Below are 16461 nucleotides of genomic sequence, written 5' to 3'. Positions count from 1 at the left end.
CCTAGACCTGCCCTGCCACAGCTTCAAAGTGAGGCTTGACAGGGCTGTGGGCATCTTGCTCTAGTTGAGGATGTCCCTGCTGAGTGCAAGTGATCTGTTGTCTCACACCTTGGACCTTGCCAGGTGATCTGTTGACTCACACCTTGGACCTTGCCAGGTGATCTGTTGTCTCACCCAGGTGACCTATTGTCTCTCGCCTCGGCCCTTGCCAGGTGACCTGCTGGGACCTGCTGTCCCCACCTTTTTATGTGCAGCTATGATGAGCTGTGCCCATTTTTCCACAGTTTTGGAAGCTGTGATCTCCCTGTCTGGGATGTAGGATGGAATCAGGTTCAGCAGCCTTTCCAGAACCATCTCTGAGCCATAATCCACATAGTACTGCTGGGAAGCCAGTTCTGCCAGATCTTCTTCCTGTGGGAGCCAGCAAAGACAAGTCAGTGCTGCTAAGAGGGCATCAACCTCAACCTCCATCACTCAAGCAGCTGTTTGTCCTGCTTTACACTGGCCTGGGGCCACTTCCTTCCAGCAGTGCTTTTTGCACATCTAATGTCCAGGAGACTGACCATGAAAAGCTGTGATTGAGTTTCAATGTCACAGAACCAAGCAGGCTGGAAGAGAGCTCCAGGCTCAGCCAGCCCAACCTAGCACCCAGCCCTGCCCAACCAACCAGACCATGGCACTAAGTGCCCCAGCCAGGCTTGGCTGCAACACCTCCAGCCACAGCCACTCCACCACCTCCCTGGGCAGCCCATTCCAATGCCAATCACTCTCTCTGCCAGCAACTTCCTAACAACATCCAGCCTAGACCTGCCCTGCCACAGCTTCAGACTCTGTCCCCTTCTTCTCTTGCTGCTTGCCTGGCAGCAGAGCCCAACCCCACCTGGCTACAGCCTCCCTGCAGGCAGCTGCAGGCAGCAATCAGCTCTGCCCTGAGCCTCCTCTGCTGCAGGCTGCACACCCCCAGCTCCCTCAGCCTCTCCTCACAGGGCTGTGCTCCAGGCCCCTCCCCAGCCTTGCTGCCCTGCTCCAAACACCTTCCAGCACCTCAACAGCTCTCTGCAATTCAGGAGCCCACAACTGGACACAGCACTGCAGGGGTGGCCTGAGCAGTGCTGAGCACAGGGGCACAAGAACCTCCCTTGTCCTGCTGCCCACACTGCTCCTGAGCCAGCCCAGGATGCCATTGGCTCTGCTGCCCACCTGGGCACTGCTGCCTCAGCTTCAGCTCCTCTCTCCCAGCACCCCCAGGGCCCTCTCTGCCTGCCTGCTCTCAGCCACTCTGGCCCCAGCCTGTAGTGCTGCTTGAGGTTGTTGTGGCCTTTGGAGGTCCCTTCCAACCCAGACCCGTCAATGGCTCCATGATTCTCTGCTGCCCACTCCCTGCTGAAGCCATACCTTGTCACACCTGTACTCCCCAAACTTCACCCCTCGCACGATCTGCTGGTAGATGAGGTTGGTGGCCACGTTGTCCTCGTTGGGGTTGTGCCAAGGAGTGAAGATCTCCTTCCTGAAGAAGAGCCTCCAGGGTGCGTTGCGCTCCTGCGCTCCCTGCTCCTTGGCGTACTGCTCGCACTGGGACACAGCATCCATCACGTGGTCGTTGCCACTGCCCAGAGAGGACACCTAGGCAGGGCAAAGGGAGAGGTGACATTTACTCAACCCCATGATGGCCTTTCTAGGCAGAGACATCTATCCCTGAGTCACTCTTCCAGACTCCCTTTACAACCAAGATACGTTGACGCATCGTTCGCCGCTAGCCAGCAAAGATGGAGCAGATGGTTCATGGCACAGCTGGGTCAGCCATGCTCTTGTTAGCCCCAAATTTCCCATCCTGAATGAAAGCAGAACCTCAGCACGAATTAGCCACGCTGATGGTCCCATCACAGGCTGCATTTTATCCCTCCTGTGCTCTGAACTATTCTGGTTCAAAGTCAGTCGTGGGCTTGGATCCAACCTTGCACAGCACCAGGCAAAGCCACAATAAACCTCCCTGTCCTCCTCCTTGTAGTCTTCAGGCACTACACATGTGTGTGTCCCGCAGATCCAGGGAGGTTCTCCTCCCCTTCTACTCTGAGACCTCATCTTGAGTACTGCCTTCAGTTTTGGGCTCCCCAGTTGCAGAGGGACAGGGATCTGCTGCAGAGAGTCCAGCAGAGGGCTAGGAGGATGAGGAGGGGACTGGAGGGCACTGCCTGGTGAGGAGAGAATGAGAGACTTGGGACTGCTTAGTCTGGAGATGAAAAGACCGAGAGGGGATTGAATCAATGTCTGTAACTATCTGAGGTTGGGGGTCAGGAGGGGGGGACAGGCTCTGCTCACTGCTCCCTGGCACAGGACAAGCAGCAATGGATGGAAGCTGCAGCACAGGAGGTTCCAGCTCAGCACAAAGAGGAACTTCCTTCCTGGAAGGGTCCCAGAGCCCTGGCACAGGCTGCCCAGAGAGGCTGTGGAGTCTCCTTCCCTGGAGCCCTTCCAGGCCTTTCTGGATAGCCCTCATAGCCCCCTGCTGGAACCTCTCCAGCAGATCCTTGTCCCTCTTAAACGAGGGAGCCCAAAACTGAAGGCAGTACTCAAGATGAGGTCTCAGCAGGGCTTACACCCATTGCTCCTTGTCCTATCCCAGGAAGCAAGTGAGAAGATCCTGTCCCCCGCTTCTGACACCAGAGAAACATTCCTTCCTACCTGGCCATCTGCTCAGAGCACAGGGCTCTGCCGCCCTATGGCAGAGGGAGAACTTCCCTCTTCTTTCATGGAGCAAATCAGGAACAGGACTTAAGCCATACCTTGTCAAAGAGTGCAATGTAGAGTGAGAAGCCAAATCTGTCCTTGAGGCTGATTTTGTCAGCCAAAGAGTTGCAGAGCTCCTTGGCTGTGGTGGCAGAGTCGGTCAGCAGCGTTTTCGTGGTGCCATCCATGAAGGTGACAGGCAGCATGATTGGTTTCTTGGATTTGGTTGCCTAAGGGTTAAAGATAAACATTGGAGAATCACAGAATCAAGCAGGCTGGAAGAGAGCTCCAAGCTCAGCCAGCCCAACCTAGCACCCAGCCCTGCCCAACCAACCAGACCATGGCACTAAGTGCCCCAGCCAGGCTTGGCTGCAACACCTCCAGCCACAGCCACTCCACCACCTCCCTGGGCAGCCCATTCCAGTGCCAATCACTCTCTCTGCCAGCAACTTCCTAACAACATCCAGCCTAGACCTGCCCTGCCACAGCTTCAGACTCTGTCCCCTTCTTCTCTTGCTGCTTGCCTGGCAGCAGAGCCCAACCCCACCTGGCTACAGCCTCCCTGCAGGCAGCTGCAGGCAGCAATCAGCTCTGCCCTGAGCCTCCTCTGCTGCAGGCTGCACACCCCCAGCTCCCTCAGCCTCTCCTCACAGGGCTGTGCTCCAGGCCCCTCCCCAGCCTTGCTGCCCTGCTCCAAACACCTTCCAGCACCTCAACATCTCTCTGAAATTCAGGAGCCCACAATTCCCCTGGCACAGCTTGAGACTGTGTCCCCCCATTATTAATGATTAATAATTGTCAACAGTTAATGGTTATTAATAATATAACTATGAAAAGTTATTGCTTTTGCATAACTCCTAACAGTTCCCCAGAGCCTTGTTGAGTGAATGGCTCCAGAGATAGGATCTCAACTACCTCTCCGGGCAACCTGTTGCAGTGTTTCACCACCATCGTGGTGTAGAATTTGTTCATAGAATCATAGAATCAGTCAGGGCTGGAAGGGAGCACAAGGAGCAGGCAGTGCCAACCCCCTGCCATGCCCAGGGACACCCTACCCTAGAGCAGGCTGCACACAGCCTCACACAGCCTGGCCTCAAACACCTCCAGCCATGGGGCCTCAACCACCTCCCTGGGCAACCCACTCCAGCCTCTCACCACTCTCCTGCTCAACAACTTCCTCCTCACCTCCAGACTCACTCTCCACACCTCCACCTTTGCTCCATTCCCCCGAGTCCTCTCACTCCCTGTTGTTCCCAAAGTTCAGTGTATAGCTACACTTCTCTCATTTAGATTCTCAGCAGGATAAGGCATGGTCAGCTGCTGGAAGCACCTGGATGTCCCCTGTTTAATATGCTCAGTCAGCAAAGTGCCCAACCCAGTGAATCCAAAGATGCCTGAGAGTGCTCCTGAGTGCCAGAGCACAGCCACCTGTGCTAGGAAACAGCATGGAAAACGAGCAGCTACTGTACAAACTGTGCCTCTCTCCCAACAGGTCCCAGGGACACCAAGCTAGGAGCAGCTGTGGAGCTGTGGAGGGTAGCAGAGCCCTGCAGAGGGACCTGGCCAGGCTGGATGGGTGGGCAGAGGCCAAGGGGATGAGACTGAACAAGGCCAAGGGCAGGGTTCTGCACATTGGCCACAACAAGCCCAAGCAGCACTGCAGGCTGGGGCCAGAGCTGGGGGTGTGCAGCCTGCAGCAGAGGAGGCTCAGGGCAGAGCTCATTGCTGTCTGCAGCTCCCTGCAGCAGCCTTCCTCTGGAAGAGAGTTTCCCAGCACACACACATGGGGGCTCTTTGCCAGCTGGCTTCAGTGCCTGAGAGCACTTCAGAGGGGATTTAATTGACAAGTATTGCTGGAGGCAAAGGGATTGATCTTCAGCATGCTCTGGAGCAGAGCCTGGAATGCACAGGGGATGGATCATCTTGGAAAGCCCTGTGCCTTTTTGAGAGGAACAGGCATTTTGTTGCCCTGCTTTCTGTCTCTCCACAAGTCTGGTGCTTGGCATAGTGGCAGGCTCAAAGCCACCTGCCCAGGGAGGGTATGGAGAGGCTCATACCTGCAGCTCGAGCCAGCTGGGTGGCTGCGTCCTGGTGCCGTTGGCAAACGTCCTCCTCAGCCTCTCTTCGCAGTAGGGAGCATAGCCTGGGGGGCCTCCATTGATGAAGTTCCTTAAGTACTGTTGGCAGCAAGGAACACTTTGGTTAGATCATCAGCTGAAGAGGCCAGGCCCTTGCAGAGCTTAAGGAACAATGTTTGACTGAAGAAAAGCCCTCTGGGACTGAGGCTAGGGCTGGGAAAGACCTCTAAGACCATCAAGTCCAACTGTCAAGCCAACATCCCCATGCCCACCAAGCCAACAGCTCCACAGCTGCTCCTAGCTTGGTGCCATCTGCAAACTCACTGCTGCTGGACTCAATCCCCTGCTCCAGATCATCACTAAAGCTATTGAACAGGACTGTGCCCAGCACTGATCCCTGGGGCACACCACTGGTGCCAGCTGGATGTGGCACCATTCACCACCACTCTCTGGGCCCAGCCCTCCAGCCTGTCCTTGACCCATACCAGAGTGAATCTGTCCCAGCCAGCAGCTGCCAGCTGTGCCAGGAGCTGCTTGAGGCAGAAGGTGCCAAAGGCTTTGCTGCAGTCCAGGCAGACTCCATGCACAGCCTGGCCCACACTCACCAGCAAGAAGCCTGATCTCCAGGTGGGGTCTCATGAGAGCAGAGCAGAGAGGCAGTCACCCTCCCTCCTCCTGCTGCTCCCATTTCTCTGGGTGCAGCCCAGGACATGGTTGCCTTCTGGGCTGCCAGTGACCATTGCTGGCTCACATTCAGGTTTCAGCTGAAACTCTTCACAACAAACCATGGCCCTAAGAGGTAACAGAGACGTGCACACACCACCCCCTCCCTGCAGACAGCATCCTCAGTGCTGGCAGATTCCAGTTCTGGGTCAGGAAGCCATAGAATGGGCTGGGTTGGAAGGGACCTCCCAAAGTCATCCAGCCCAACCCCTCCTGCACTCAGCAGGGACATCCTCAACTAGATCAGGCTGCCCACAGCCCTGTTCAGCCTCACCTTGAATATCTCCAGGGATGGGGCCACAACCACCCCCCTGGGCAGACAGTTCCTGTGTTCCACTACTCTCACTGTAAAGAACTTGTTCCTAAGATCCAATCTAAACCTGCTTTTCTTTAGTTTGGAGCCTTTGCCTCTCATCACTGCAGGCCTTTGTAAACAGTTTCTCTCAGGCCTTCTTGTAAAACCCCTTTCAGGTACTGGAAGGTCATTATTAGGTCTCCCTGGAGCATTCTCTTCTCCAGGCTGGACAGGTGCAGAGTTGGGACACCCATTCTGAAAAGGTCTCCTTCCTCTTTGAAAAGAAGCACCAACAAGTCCTGTATGATAGGGCTCAGGAGCAGTGTGGGCAGCAGCACAAGGGAGGTTCTTGTGCCCCTGTGCTCAGCACTGCTCAGGCCACCCCTGGACTGCTGTGTCCAGCTGTGGGCTCCTGAATTGCAGAGAGCTGCTGAGGTGCTGGAAGGTGTTTGGAGCAGGGCAGCAAGGCTGGGGAGGGGCCTGGAGCACAGCCCTGTGAGGAGAGGCTGAGGGAGCTGGGGGGGTGCAGCCTGCAGCAGAGGAGGCTCAGGGCAGAGCTGATTGCTGCCTGCAGCTGCCTGCAGGGAGGCTGTAGCCAGGTGGGGTTGGGCTCTGCTGCCAGGCAAGCAGCAAGAGAAGAAGGGGACAGAGCCTGAAGCTGTGCCAGGGCAGGTCTAGGCTGGATGTGAGGAGGAAGTTGCTGGCAGAGAGAGTGATTGGCATTGGAATGGGCTGCCCAGGGAGGTGGTGGAATGGCTGTGGCTGGAGGTGTTGCAGCCAAGCCTGGCTGGGGCACTTAGTGCCATGGTCTGGTTGGTTGGGCAGGGCTGGGTGCTGGGTTGGGCAGGCTGAGCTTGGAGCTCTCTTCCAACCTCCCTGATTCTGTGATTCTATGATTCCATGAGCAGAACAGGCTGGGGAGTGACCTGTTAGAGACAAATATCATCTACAGTCATTTACCTTCACGAACTTCTCAGAAGGAGCAAAGCATCCCACACAGAGGGACATCAGGATCCAACCCCTGGCATGGCTGCTTTTGGATGGGTTCTGGGTCAGCTGCTTGCAGATTTGACAATAGATTTCATCCCTGCATTAGGAACAACAGCAGCATTAGAGGTTACAAGGTGGTGGTTTGTAACAGAGACAGACCCCATCAGCATGAAGGGCAGGGAACCACTGCAGGGAGTCCAATGAGAGGCCAGGAGCATGGTGAGGGATCTGGAGCATCTCTCTTCTGAAGAGAGGCTGAGAGACCTGGGGCTGATTAGCCTGGAGAAAGGAAGACTGAGAGGTGTTCTTCTCAGTGCTGGAGGGCCTGAAGGTGGGACTGAGCCACTCTTCAGTAGTGGCCACTGACAGGACAAGGGCAAATGGAAGCAAATTAGGACACAGGAAGTTTCACTTGGACTTAAGGAGAAACTTCTTGACTTTGGGGCTCACTGAGCACTGGAGCAGGCTGCCCAGAGAGGTTGTGTGATCTCTGTGTCTGCAGACTCTCTGCAAGCAGTCCTGTTCAGCCTGCTCCAGGGGTAGCTGCATTAGCAGGAGGGTTTGGACTAGATGATCTCAGAGGTTCCTTCCAACCCCTGCCTTTCTAGGATTCTGTGATAGGTAACAGTTCACCTTGGAATCACAAGGGTATTGACTGAACTCTCTTCATGATGCTCACCCTGATCACTGTAGCACCTCTGAAATACCACCCATCCCCAGGCCTGTAACTCCTGCTGAGCCTTCCTTTTGCTCCAGCTGAGACTCAGTGTCATAGAATAGAATCAACCAGGTTGGAAGAGACCTCCAAGCTCATCCAGCCCAACCTAGCACCCAGCCCTAGCCAGTCAGCTAGACCATGGCACTAAGTGCCTCATCCAGGCTTTTCTTGAACACCTCCAGGGATGGTGACTCCACCACCTCCCTGGGCAGCCCATTCCTACTGACACTGCTTAGAGAGGACAGAAATAGAGCCACACAATCATAGAAGGGTTTGGGTAGGGAGGGACTTCTGAAGGTCATCCAGTCCAAACCCCTCAGCAGTCAGCAGGAGCTGCCCAGAACTCTGTCAAGCTTCACCTTGAATATCTCCAGGGATGGGGTCCTATCCTTGTCCTGTCCCAGGGAGCAGTGAGCAGAGCCTGTCCCCCACTCCTGACCCCCAGCCCTCAGATGCTTATAAATATTGATTCAATCCCCTCTCAGTCTTCTCTTCTCCAGACTAAGCAGCCCCAGGGCCCTCAGCCTCTCCTCATCAGGCAGTGCTCTCCAGTCCCTTCACCACCCTCGTAGCCCTCTGCTGGACCCTCACCAGCAGTTCCTGTCCCTCTGCAACTGGGGAGCCCCAAACTGAAGGCAGTATTCAAGATGAGGTCTCAGCAGGACAGAATAGAGGGGGAGAACCTCCCTTGATCTGCTGCACACACTCTTCCTAATACACCCCGAGATCCCTTTGGCCTCTTGGCCCCCAGGGCACATTGCTGTGCCATGGATGTTCTCCCCCAGCACTGCCAGCTCCCTCTCCACAGGGCTGCTCTCCAGCAGACACCTCCCAGCCTGGACTGCTGCAGTTTACTATTCCTTCCCAGGTGCAGAATCAGAGTTGTGCAAGGTAGGAAAAAACCCTTAAGATCAAACATGATCATAGACTCATAGGACCCTAGAATCAGTCAGGGCTGGAAGAGAGCACAAGGAGCAGCCAGTTCCAACCCCCTGCCATGCCCAGGGACACCCTACCCTAGAGCAGGCTGCACACAGCCTCAGCCAGCCTGGCCTCAAACACCTCCAGCCATGGGGCTTCAACCACCTCTCTGGGCAACCCCTGCCAGCCTCTCACCACTCTCCTGCTCAACAACTTCCTCCTCACCTCCAGCCCTTCTTACACAACACAACCAGAAAGCTGCTGTGAGCGCTTGGTAAAGCTAACCACAACAACAGAATCCTTTGGGCAAAGAGCACCTGAAGGAGGAAGGAATGAAAGGAATGGCATGTTTGTGTTTCTGTCTTGATTTCTAACCTTAAGGCTGGCCTGAGGATGCCATTACCAATAATGAAATGGAGCTTCTCCAGGTTGGAGGTGGGTCGGTCTTCGAGCATGCTGTTGCCCTGGAGCGTGGACTCACCGTCATGAAGTCTCTTTGTCACCTGTCAATCAGACATATTGCTCTCTTTCAGTACACTCAGTTACTCTACCTCCCCCCACCCTCATCCCCAGCCCAAATGTGTGGTGTTCCCTCAGCAGGACTCCTTCACCAGCCAGGAGGTGTCTCAGAAGTCCTTCGAGCTATCGATTTCTCAGCGATGGGAGGCTGTGACTCTGTGAGCTTTAATCGCACAGGAGTGGAGATGGAAATGGTCCTATTTAGTCACACTCCCCCCTGCTTGCTCTTTGCCTAGCATTGAGAACCCACTCTAGACATTGCTCTGGGTTGGAAGGGTCCTCTGAAGGTCCAACCCCACCTGCAGTCAGCAGGGGCATCCTCAACTAGACCAGGTTGCCCATTTCTCCGATGGCACTCTTGTGTCCCAGCTCTGAACTGGTCCTGCAGCTGGGAGAGGGCCACCAAGGCTGTGTGGAACAACCTCAGCTTATTGCCAAAGAGCACCTGTCCCTTTCACTCAGCCATGTCAAAAGACCATCTGAACACTGACAAGAGGCACCCACTCCCCACACCAATGATGCAGCCAAAAGCACACAAGCAGGATGCTGCTGGTGCAAGCCGAGATGGCATTTGCCCTCCTACCAACCCTCTGTCTCAGCAAGTCAGCCCAGGCTCTCTTTAGAGCCACTGCAGTCTCCAGTGTGCATTCAGAACCACACTGAGGCAAGCTGAGCTGGGGCTAACTCCTCTCAGTGACCCCAAAGGGAAGGAGGGCGACTAGCTCAGAGAGCAGTCTGTGTGCCCTCAAGCAGCTGCAGCCAGGTGGGATGCTGCCTGCTCTCCAAGTGCATGCAGCAGTGTGCAAAAGAAGACTGGATCCATGTCCTTTCCTTGCTTTCATCCCCTCCCCCAAACCACTCGTTGCTTCCCCAAACCACTCATTGCTCCCTCAAACGACTCACTGCTCCCCCAAACGACTCACTGCTCCCCCAAACCACTCATTGCTCCCCCAAATGACTCATTGCTCCCTCAAACGACTCACTGTTCCCCCAAACGACTCATTGCTCCCTCAAACGACTCACTGCTCCCCCAAATGACTCACTGCTACCCCAAACGACTCACTGCTCCCCCAAACCACTCACTGCTCCCTCAAACGACTCACTGCTCCCCCAAATGACTCACTGCTATCCCAAATGACTCACTGCTCCCCCAAATGATTCACTGCTCCCCCAAACCACTCATTGCTCCTCACTCTTTCGAGATGGGATGTTCAAAGCTTGGGCTAAGAGCTCCCAGGGGGAGTACTACCTCTGGCACTAGAGAGGAGCAGCAGAGAGCAGGTGAGCACACTTGAAGCCCCCACTGCTGCTACCCCTGCCACGGTGGAGGGCAGGAAACTAAAAGCAGGGCTAAGAGTCAGACCATGCCAGAGTGGTGAGAGGTATCAGCAGCTGGGTGGAGGGCTGTGAGAGAGGGGAGGGAAGGTGCTGGCTGGATGAGGCACGGGAGCCGGAGGAAAGACTCAGGGAGACGCGGGAAGCCAACCTTAACCCTTAAACACTCCTTAAAGCTTTCAGGCAGAGAGACAGGTAGCGCCAAACCCAGAGCAGGGCTGGTTCTATGTTGTCTAGGGAAAAGCAGAAGAGAGTCAGAGAGGGCTGCAGACAATCGGAGGGCACTGGTGCGGGCAGGCGGCCCAGCGGCTCCCCTCACCTCCTCCGTCAGTTTGGACTTCTTCTTGAGCGTCAGGGAGACCAGTTTGTGCCGCACGCTGTTCTTCTTGTGCCCATCCACCTGGGTACCCTGCAAAGCAAGGGGCCAGGGCTGGGCTGCAGCCAGGCACAGCTTACCTGCTGTCTCCCCCAGCAGGAGGCCACCCTCAGCAGGCAGTGAGACACTGCAGGGACTGGAGGGAAGCAGGAGTGTGGAACCGCATGGCCATGCCCACGGATAGCCCAGGTTTGGCTCTTATGTTTGGTAGATACTCCCTAAGTCCCTCAGACTGAGTTCACACATTGAGGATGTCTCTGTCCTGGAGGCTGTAGCCAGGTGGGGTTGGGATCTGCTGCCAGGCAAGCAGCAACAGAAGAAGGGGACACAGCCTCAAGTTGTGCCAGGGGAGGTCTAGGCTGGATGTTAGGAGGAAGTTGCTGGCAGAGAGAGTGATTGGCATTGGAATGGGCTGCCCAGGGAGGTGGTGGAGTGGCTGTCCTTGGAGGTGTTGAAGCAAAGCCTGGATGAGGCACTTAGTGCCATGGTCTGGTTGACTGGATAGGGCTGGATGCTAGGTTGGGCTGGATGAGCCTGGAGGTCTCTTCCAACCAGCTTGAGTCTATGACTCTAATCAGTCAGGGCTGGAAGGGAGCACAAGGAGCAGGCAGTGCCAACCCCCCTGCCATGCCCAGGGACACCCTACCCTAGAGCAGGCTGCACACAGCCTCAGCCAGCCTGGCCTCAAACACCTCCAGCCATGGGGCCTCAACCACCTCCCTGGGCAACCTACTCCAGCCTCTCACCACTCTCCTGCTCAACAACTTCCTCCTCACCTCCAGCCTCACTCTCCCCACCTCCACCTTTGCTCCATTCCCCCCCACTCCTGCCACTCCCTCACACCCTCACAAGTCCCTCCCCAGCTTTTTTGGAGCCCCCTTCAGATGCTGGAAGGCCACAAGAAGGTCACCTGGGAGCCTCCTCTTCTGCACAGCCCCAACACTTTCAGTCTGTCCTCATAGGAGGACCTTCCTTACTGTAGTGCTGGGGGGCACTCAGTGAATCCTAAGAGGAAGAGGAGCCCAACACCTGATCCATGAGCAATTCTCTGTTTTTTTTAAGCACAATTCCAAAGAAAGTTGACCAATTGGCTCTTGCAGCAGCCCCACGAGGTGCTTCCATTTCCACATCCAACACCCAGCAACAGCATCTCTCCTACAGCCACCACAGTTACCTCTCCTTCTCCCTGCAGAGCCTGCAGCTCTTTCTTATAGGTCTTCTTGCCAAGAGTTTCATAGATTTTAGTCATCACTGGTATCTTCTCACCACCATCACTCATGGCTGTATGATATTTGGGCTCGGGCAGGTCTCCCATGAAGCGGAGGATGGTGATCCACACAGCAAGTGCTGCCTGGTTGGGAGGAGAGATTAGCTCTGTTAGCTTGCAGCAGGGCAGTGGAGATGAAGGCCAAACCATGGTGAACCCATCAGGATCATCACTGTGACAGAATGACCTCCCTTGTCCTTCCAGCTCCCTCAGCCTCTCCTCACAGGGCTGTGCTCCAGGCCCCTCCCCAGCCTTGCTGCCCTGCTCCAAACACCTTCCAGCACCTCAACAGCTCTCTGCAATTCAGGAGCCCACAACTGGACACAGCACTCCAGGGGTGTCCTGAGCAGTGCTGAGCACAGGGGCACAAGAACCTCCCTTGTCCTGCTGCCCACACTGCTCCTGAGCCAGCCCAGGATGCCATTGGCTCTGCTGCCCACCTGGGCACTGCTGCCTCAGCTTCAGCTCCTCTCTCCCAGCACCCCCAGGGCCCTCTCTGCCTGGCTGCTCTCAGCCACTCTGGCCCCAGCCTGTAGCTCTGCTTGAGGTTGTTGTGGCCAAAGTGTAGAACCCTGCACTTGGCCTTGTTCAGTCCTATCCCATTGGCCTCTGCCCACCCATCCAGCCTGGCCAGGTCCCTCTGCAGGGCTCTGCTACCCTCCAACAGCTCCACAGCTGCTCCTAGCTTGGTGCCATCTGCAAACTCACTGCTGCTGGACTCAATCTCCTGCTCCACATCATCACTAAAGATACTGAACAGGACTGTGCCCAGCACTGATCCCTGGGGCACACCACTAGTGCCAGCTGCCAGCTGCATGTGGCACCATTCACCATCACTCTCTGGGCCTGGCCCTCCAGCCAGTTCTTGACCCATATCAGAGTGAATCTGTCCCAGCCAGGAGCTACCAGCATTGCCTCAACTCTCTCAGCCTGTCCTCACAGCAGAGGGGTTCCATCCCTCTGGCCATTTTTGTGGCCTCCTCTGGACCTGCTCCAACAGGTCTGTGTCTTTCCTGTGTTGAAGACCTCAGAGCTGGACCCAGCACTTGAGTTGATCTTGCCAGAGTGGAGAAAAGGGGCAGAATCTCTTCCCTTGACTCGTTGCCCATGCTACTTTGGATGAACCCCAGGACACAGCTGGCTCCTGGGCTGTGAAAGGACATTGTTGGTTCATGGCCAGGTTGTCATCCACCAACTGCTCCCATTGTTACAACCATGGAGGTTCAGTGCAGTCCTGTTCTTGCTCCTCCTGCTATAGGACAGGCATTTCTCCTCTGCTCACTCTGCACTGCTGTGTGCAACAAGGCGAGCAGCAACTTTCCCAGCTGCCAAGTAGCATCTTTGCTGGTGGTAGCCACAGGATCACAGACGTTAGAGGTTGGAAGGGACCTCTGGAGGTCATCAAGTCTAACCCACCCCACCAGAGCAGTACCTAGTGCAGATCCCACAGGAACACATCCAGACAGGGTTTGAAAGGCTCCAGAGAAGGAGAGTCACAACCTCTCTGGGCAGCCTGTGCCAGTGCCTGGGGACCCTTCCAGGAAAGAAGTTCTCCCTCATGCTGACGTGGAACTTCCTGTGCTGCAGTTTACATCCATTGCCCCTTGTCCTATCCCAGGGCACAGGTGAGCAGAAGCTGTCCCTGTCCCTTCCCTCTTTGACCCCCCAGCCCTCAGATATTTAGAGACATCTATTAACCTCCTCTCAGCCTTCTCCTCTCCAGACTAAACAGCCTCAGGGCTCTCAGCCTTTCCTCATCAGGCAGTGCTCCAGCCCCTTCATCATGCTTGTGGCCCTCCCTTGGACTCTCTCAAGCAGATCCCTGTCCCTCTGGAACTGGGAAGCTTAGAATTGACTGCAATATTCCAGGTGAGGTCTCACTGAGACAGAGTAGAAGGGGATGAGAACCTCCCTTGATCTGCTGGCCACACTAACCCTAATGCACCCCAGGATCCATTTACATTCTTGGCCTCCAGGGCACATTGCTGTGCCAGGGATGTTCTCCCCCAGCACTGCCAGCTCCCTCTCCTTGGGGCTGCTCTCCAACAGTCACCTCCCAGCCTGGACTGCTGCAGTTTATTGTTCCTCCCCAGGTGCAGGACTCTGCACTTGTCCTTTGTTGAACCTCATCAGGTCCCTCTGTGCCCAGCTCTCCAGTCACTCAACTACTTTTACTGCCCCTGCCCTGAGCCCAGAGCACTTCATTACTTGTGCTAATGCCAACATCTGGGTAGAGACATGGACTCCCCAGCATGCACTCACCACCACATCCCTCTGACACTCACTGAGCACTTCATTACTTGTGCTAATGCCAACATCTGGGTAGAGAGATGGACTCCCCAGCATGCACTCACCACCACATCCCTCTGACACTCACTGCCTTGCCAGCGCCCAAAGCAGGTTGGTGGAGCAGAGCCCGCGGACAAAGGCGTGGCAGGTGAGGGCTGTGCTCTCCACGAAACCATGAGCACTCCAGGCCATCCCAAAGGGAAGTGCCTCTGCCTGAAGGCCTTCACAGGCTGGTTCCAACCCACCCTCCCCTGCTCCAGTGTTCCCAGCCCCTCCCTCACCAACTGGTCTCCTTCATCTTCGTGGTACAAGAGAGGCTGCTTGAGAGGCCGGCGGATGTAGGTGTGAGTCGTTGTGCCCTGGAAATAGGTGGCAGCAAACTTGGCAAACTTGTACTCTGAGAGGTCTTCTTCCTCTTCCTCAGGGAGAGGCAGGGCTGCATCCAGGTCCTCTTCCTCCAGCTCCTTCTGGGCTCGCTCAAGATCCTGGTGGAAAAGGACATGTCAGGGGTTTGGCATCCCTTTGGATAACCTTTCCCTTTGGACTCAGCTTTCCTCTGCATCTGATTTTCCACCCCAGAAAGGAAAAGTCATCTGGAGGAGCAAAGTCATGAAATAGATCTTGAGCTCCTGAAACGCCCAAGTTCTGAAGGGGGTGCCCATACCCAGGAGTATCCTCAAAGCAGTATGAGAAGCAACAAGCATGGCCCCACTCATAAAATCATAGAATCATAGAACCAGCCAGGTTAGGAGAGAGCTCCAAGCTCAGCCAGCCCAACCTAGCACCCAGCCCTGCCCAACCAACCAGACCATGGCACTAAGTGCCCCAGCCAGGCTTGGCTGCAACACCTCCAGCCACGGCCACTCCAACACCTCCCTGGGCAGCCCATTCCAATGCCAATCACTCTCTCTGACAGCAACTTCCTCCTCACATCCAGCCTGGACCTGCCCTGCCACAGCTTGAGGCTGTGTCCCCTTCTTCTCTTGCTGCTTGCCTGGCAGCAGAGCCCAACCCCACCTGGCTACAGCCTCCCTGCAGGCAGCTGCAGGCAGCAATGAGCTCTGCCCTGAGCCTCCTCTGCTGCAGGCTGCACCCCCCCAGCTCCCTCAGCCTCTCCTCACAGGGCTGTGCTCCAGGCCCCTCCCCAGCCTTGCTGCCCTGCTCCAAACACCTTCCAGCACCTCAACAGCTCTCTTGAAATGAGAAGCCCACGACTGGACACAGTTTCCCAGCCCTAGGTTGGGTGGGAAAAGGGTGCCCAAGAGCTAAACAAATCACACAGGTAAAGATCTCTAAGGCCACTATAGGTGACCCTATAGTGATACCACTCTCTTCTCTTTGCTATCCCCAGAGAAGGTCTTTCAGGCCAGGCTGGCTGAGGCTGTGGGCAGCCTGATCTAGGGCAAGGTGTCCCTGAACATGGCAGCGGGGTTGGAACTGGCTGCTCCTTGTGCTCCCTTCCAGCCCTGACTGATTCTGTGATTCTAACATCTTCAGAGTGCCTGCCTGTCCCCAGCCACAGCATGCCAATACTCTGGGGTCACACAGAAGGAACCAAGCCTTCAGGCACCACTTTCCAGACCTCCCCACCTCCCTCTGCTTCAGTAACATGTTGCTAAGAGCCTTTCCTGTCGCAGCCAGGCTCCTGCTTCTCTCCGGTACCTCAAAGCCATTCGGTGCCTGTCCTTCCTGGCCAGGGAGGGAGGAAGTTGTGCCCAGGAATCCAAACATTTTGTCCACCATGTCCGAGTCGTTGACTGGCTCGTTGCGAGCTCTCTCCATCTTCTCCAGGAGCTCCTTCTTCCGCCGCGCTTCCTCCTTCTCCTTCACTTCTCTCTCCGCGTCCTCCTGCGCCAGCTGGGCCAGGCGTACCTGCAGGAGGACCAAGCACACTGATTAAACTGCTCCTTCCTTGCTGAATCCCTCCGGGCTTGGCTTTGGAAAGGCAAACTATGCCTGGGACACCACTCCAGCCTGCTGACTTGGAGCCGATCCACCTCGGTTTGCTATCGGCAGCAGGACAAAGCAATCTCCTTTCCCCCTTGCTTAGTGCCTGCTCCGCGGGGTCGGTCCCTGCACGGGGATCTCGCTGACCTTACCTTTGCCTTCTGCACACAGCCATGTGTGTGCACACACCAACACCCCCCACACCCACGTCCACACAGAGTGGCCCAGCTCCCCTGTCAGCCTCTCCACAGGAGCAAAAGCAAGGGAACAGCGGCT

The 16461-nt window shown here is 55.9% G+C and overlaps 1 protein-coding gene across 4 annotated transcripts in view; it reads right to left on the bottom strand.

Annotated features, from left to right (window-relative positions):
- The window catches only part of MYO7A (myosin VIIA), a 131849-nt gene that overhangs the window by 20406 nt on the left and 94982 nt on the right, over window positions 1–16461 (bottom strand). For 3 of the 4 annotated variants that reach the window (XM_064168555.1, XM_064168544.1, XM_064168565.1), the window contains 10 exons: window positions 15901–16110; window positions 14520–14723; window positions 11857–12033; window positions 10458–10715; window positions 8828–8955; window positions 6784–6910; window positions 4785–4904; window positions 2784–2957; window positions 1396–1623; window positions 241–411 (listed from right to left, as the gene is read on the bottom strand). In XM_064168555.1, the coding sequence (XP_064024625.1) occupies window positions 241–411; window positions 1396–1623; window positions 2784–2957; window positions 4785–4904; window positions 6784–6910; window positions 8828–8955; window positions 10458–10715; window positions 11857–12033; window positions 14520–14723; window positions 15901–16110 (1797 nt within the window). The remainder of the gene's footprint in view (window positions 1–240; window positions 412–1395; window positions 1624–2783; window positions 2958–4784; window positions 4905–6783; window positions 6911–8827; window positions 8956–10457; window positions 10716–11856; window positions 12034–14519; window positions 14724–15900; window positions 16111–16461) is intronic. The other variant, XM_064168572.1, reaches the window with a different exon arrangement.

The sequence above is a fragment of the Pogoniulus pusillus genome, chromosome 3 (genome assembly GCF_015220805.1).
Source record: "Pogoniulus pusillus isolate bPogPus1 chromosome 3, bPogPus1.pri, whole genome shotgun sequence".
Lineage (NCBI taxonomy): Eukaryota > Metazoa > Chordata > Aves > Piciformes > Lybiidae > Pogoniulus > Pogoniulus pusillus.
The sequence above is the reverse complement of the archived record's forward strand: the minus strand, read 5'-3'. Positions and strand labels throughout refer to the sequence as shown.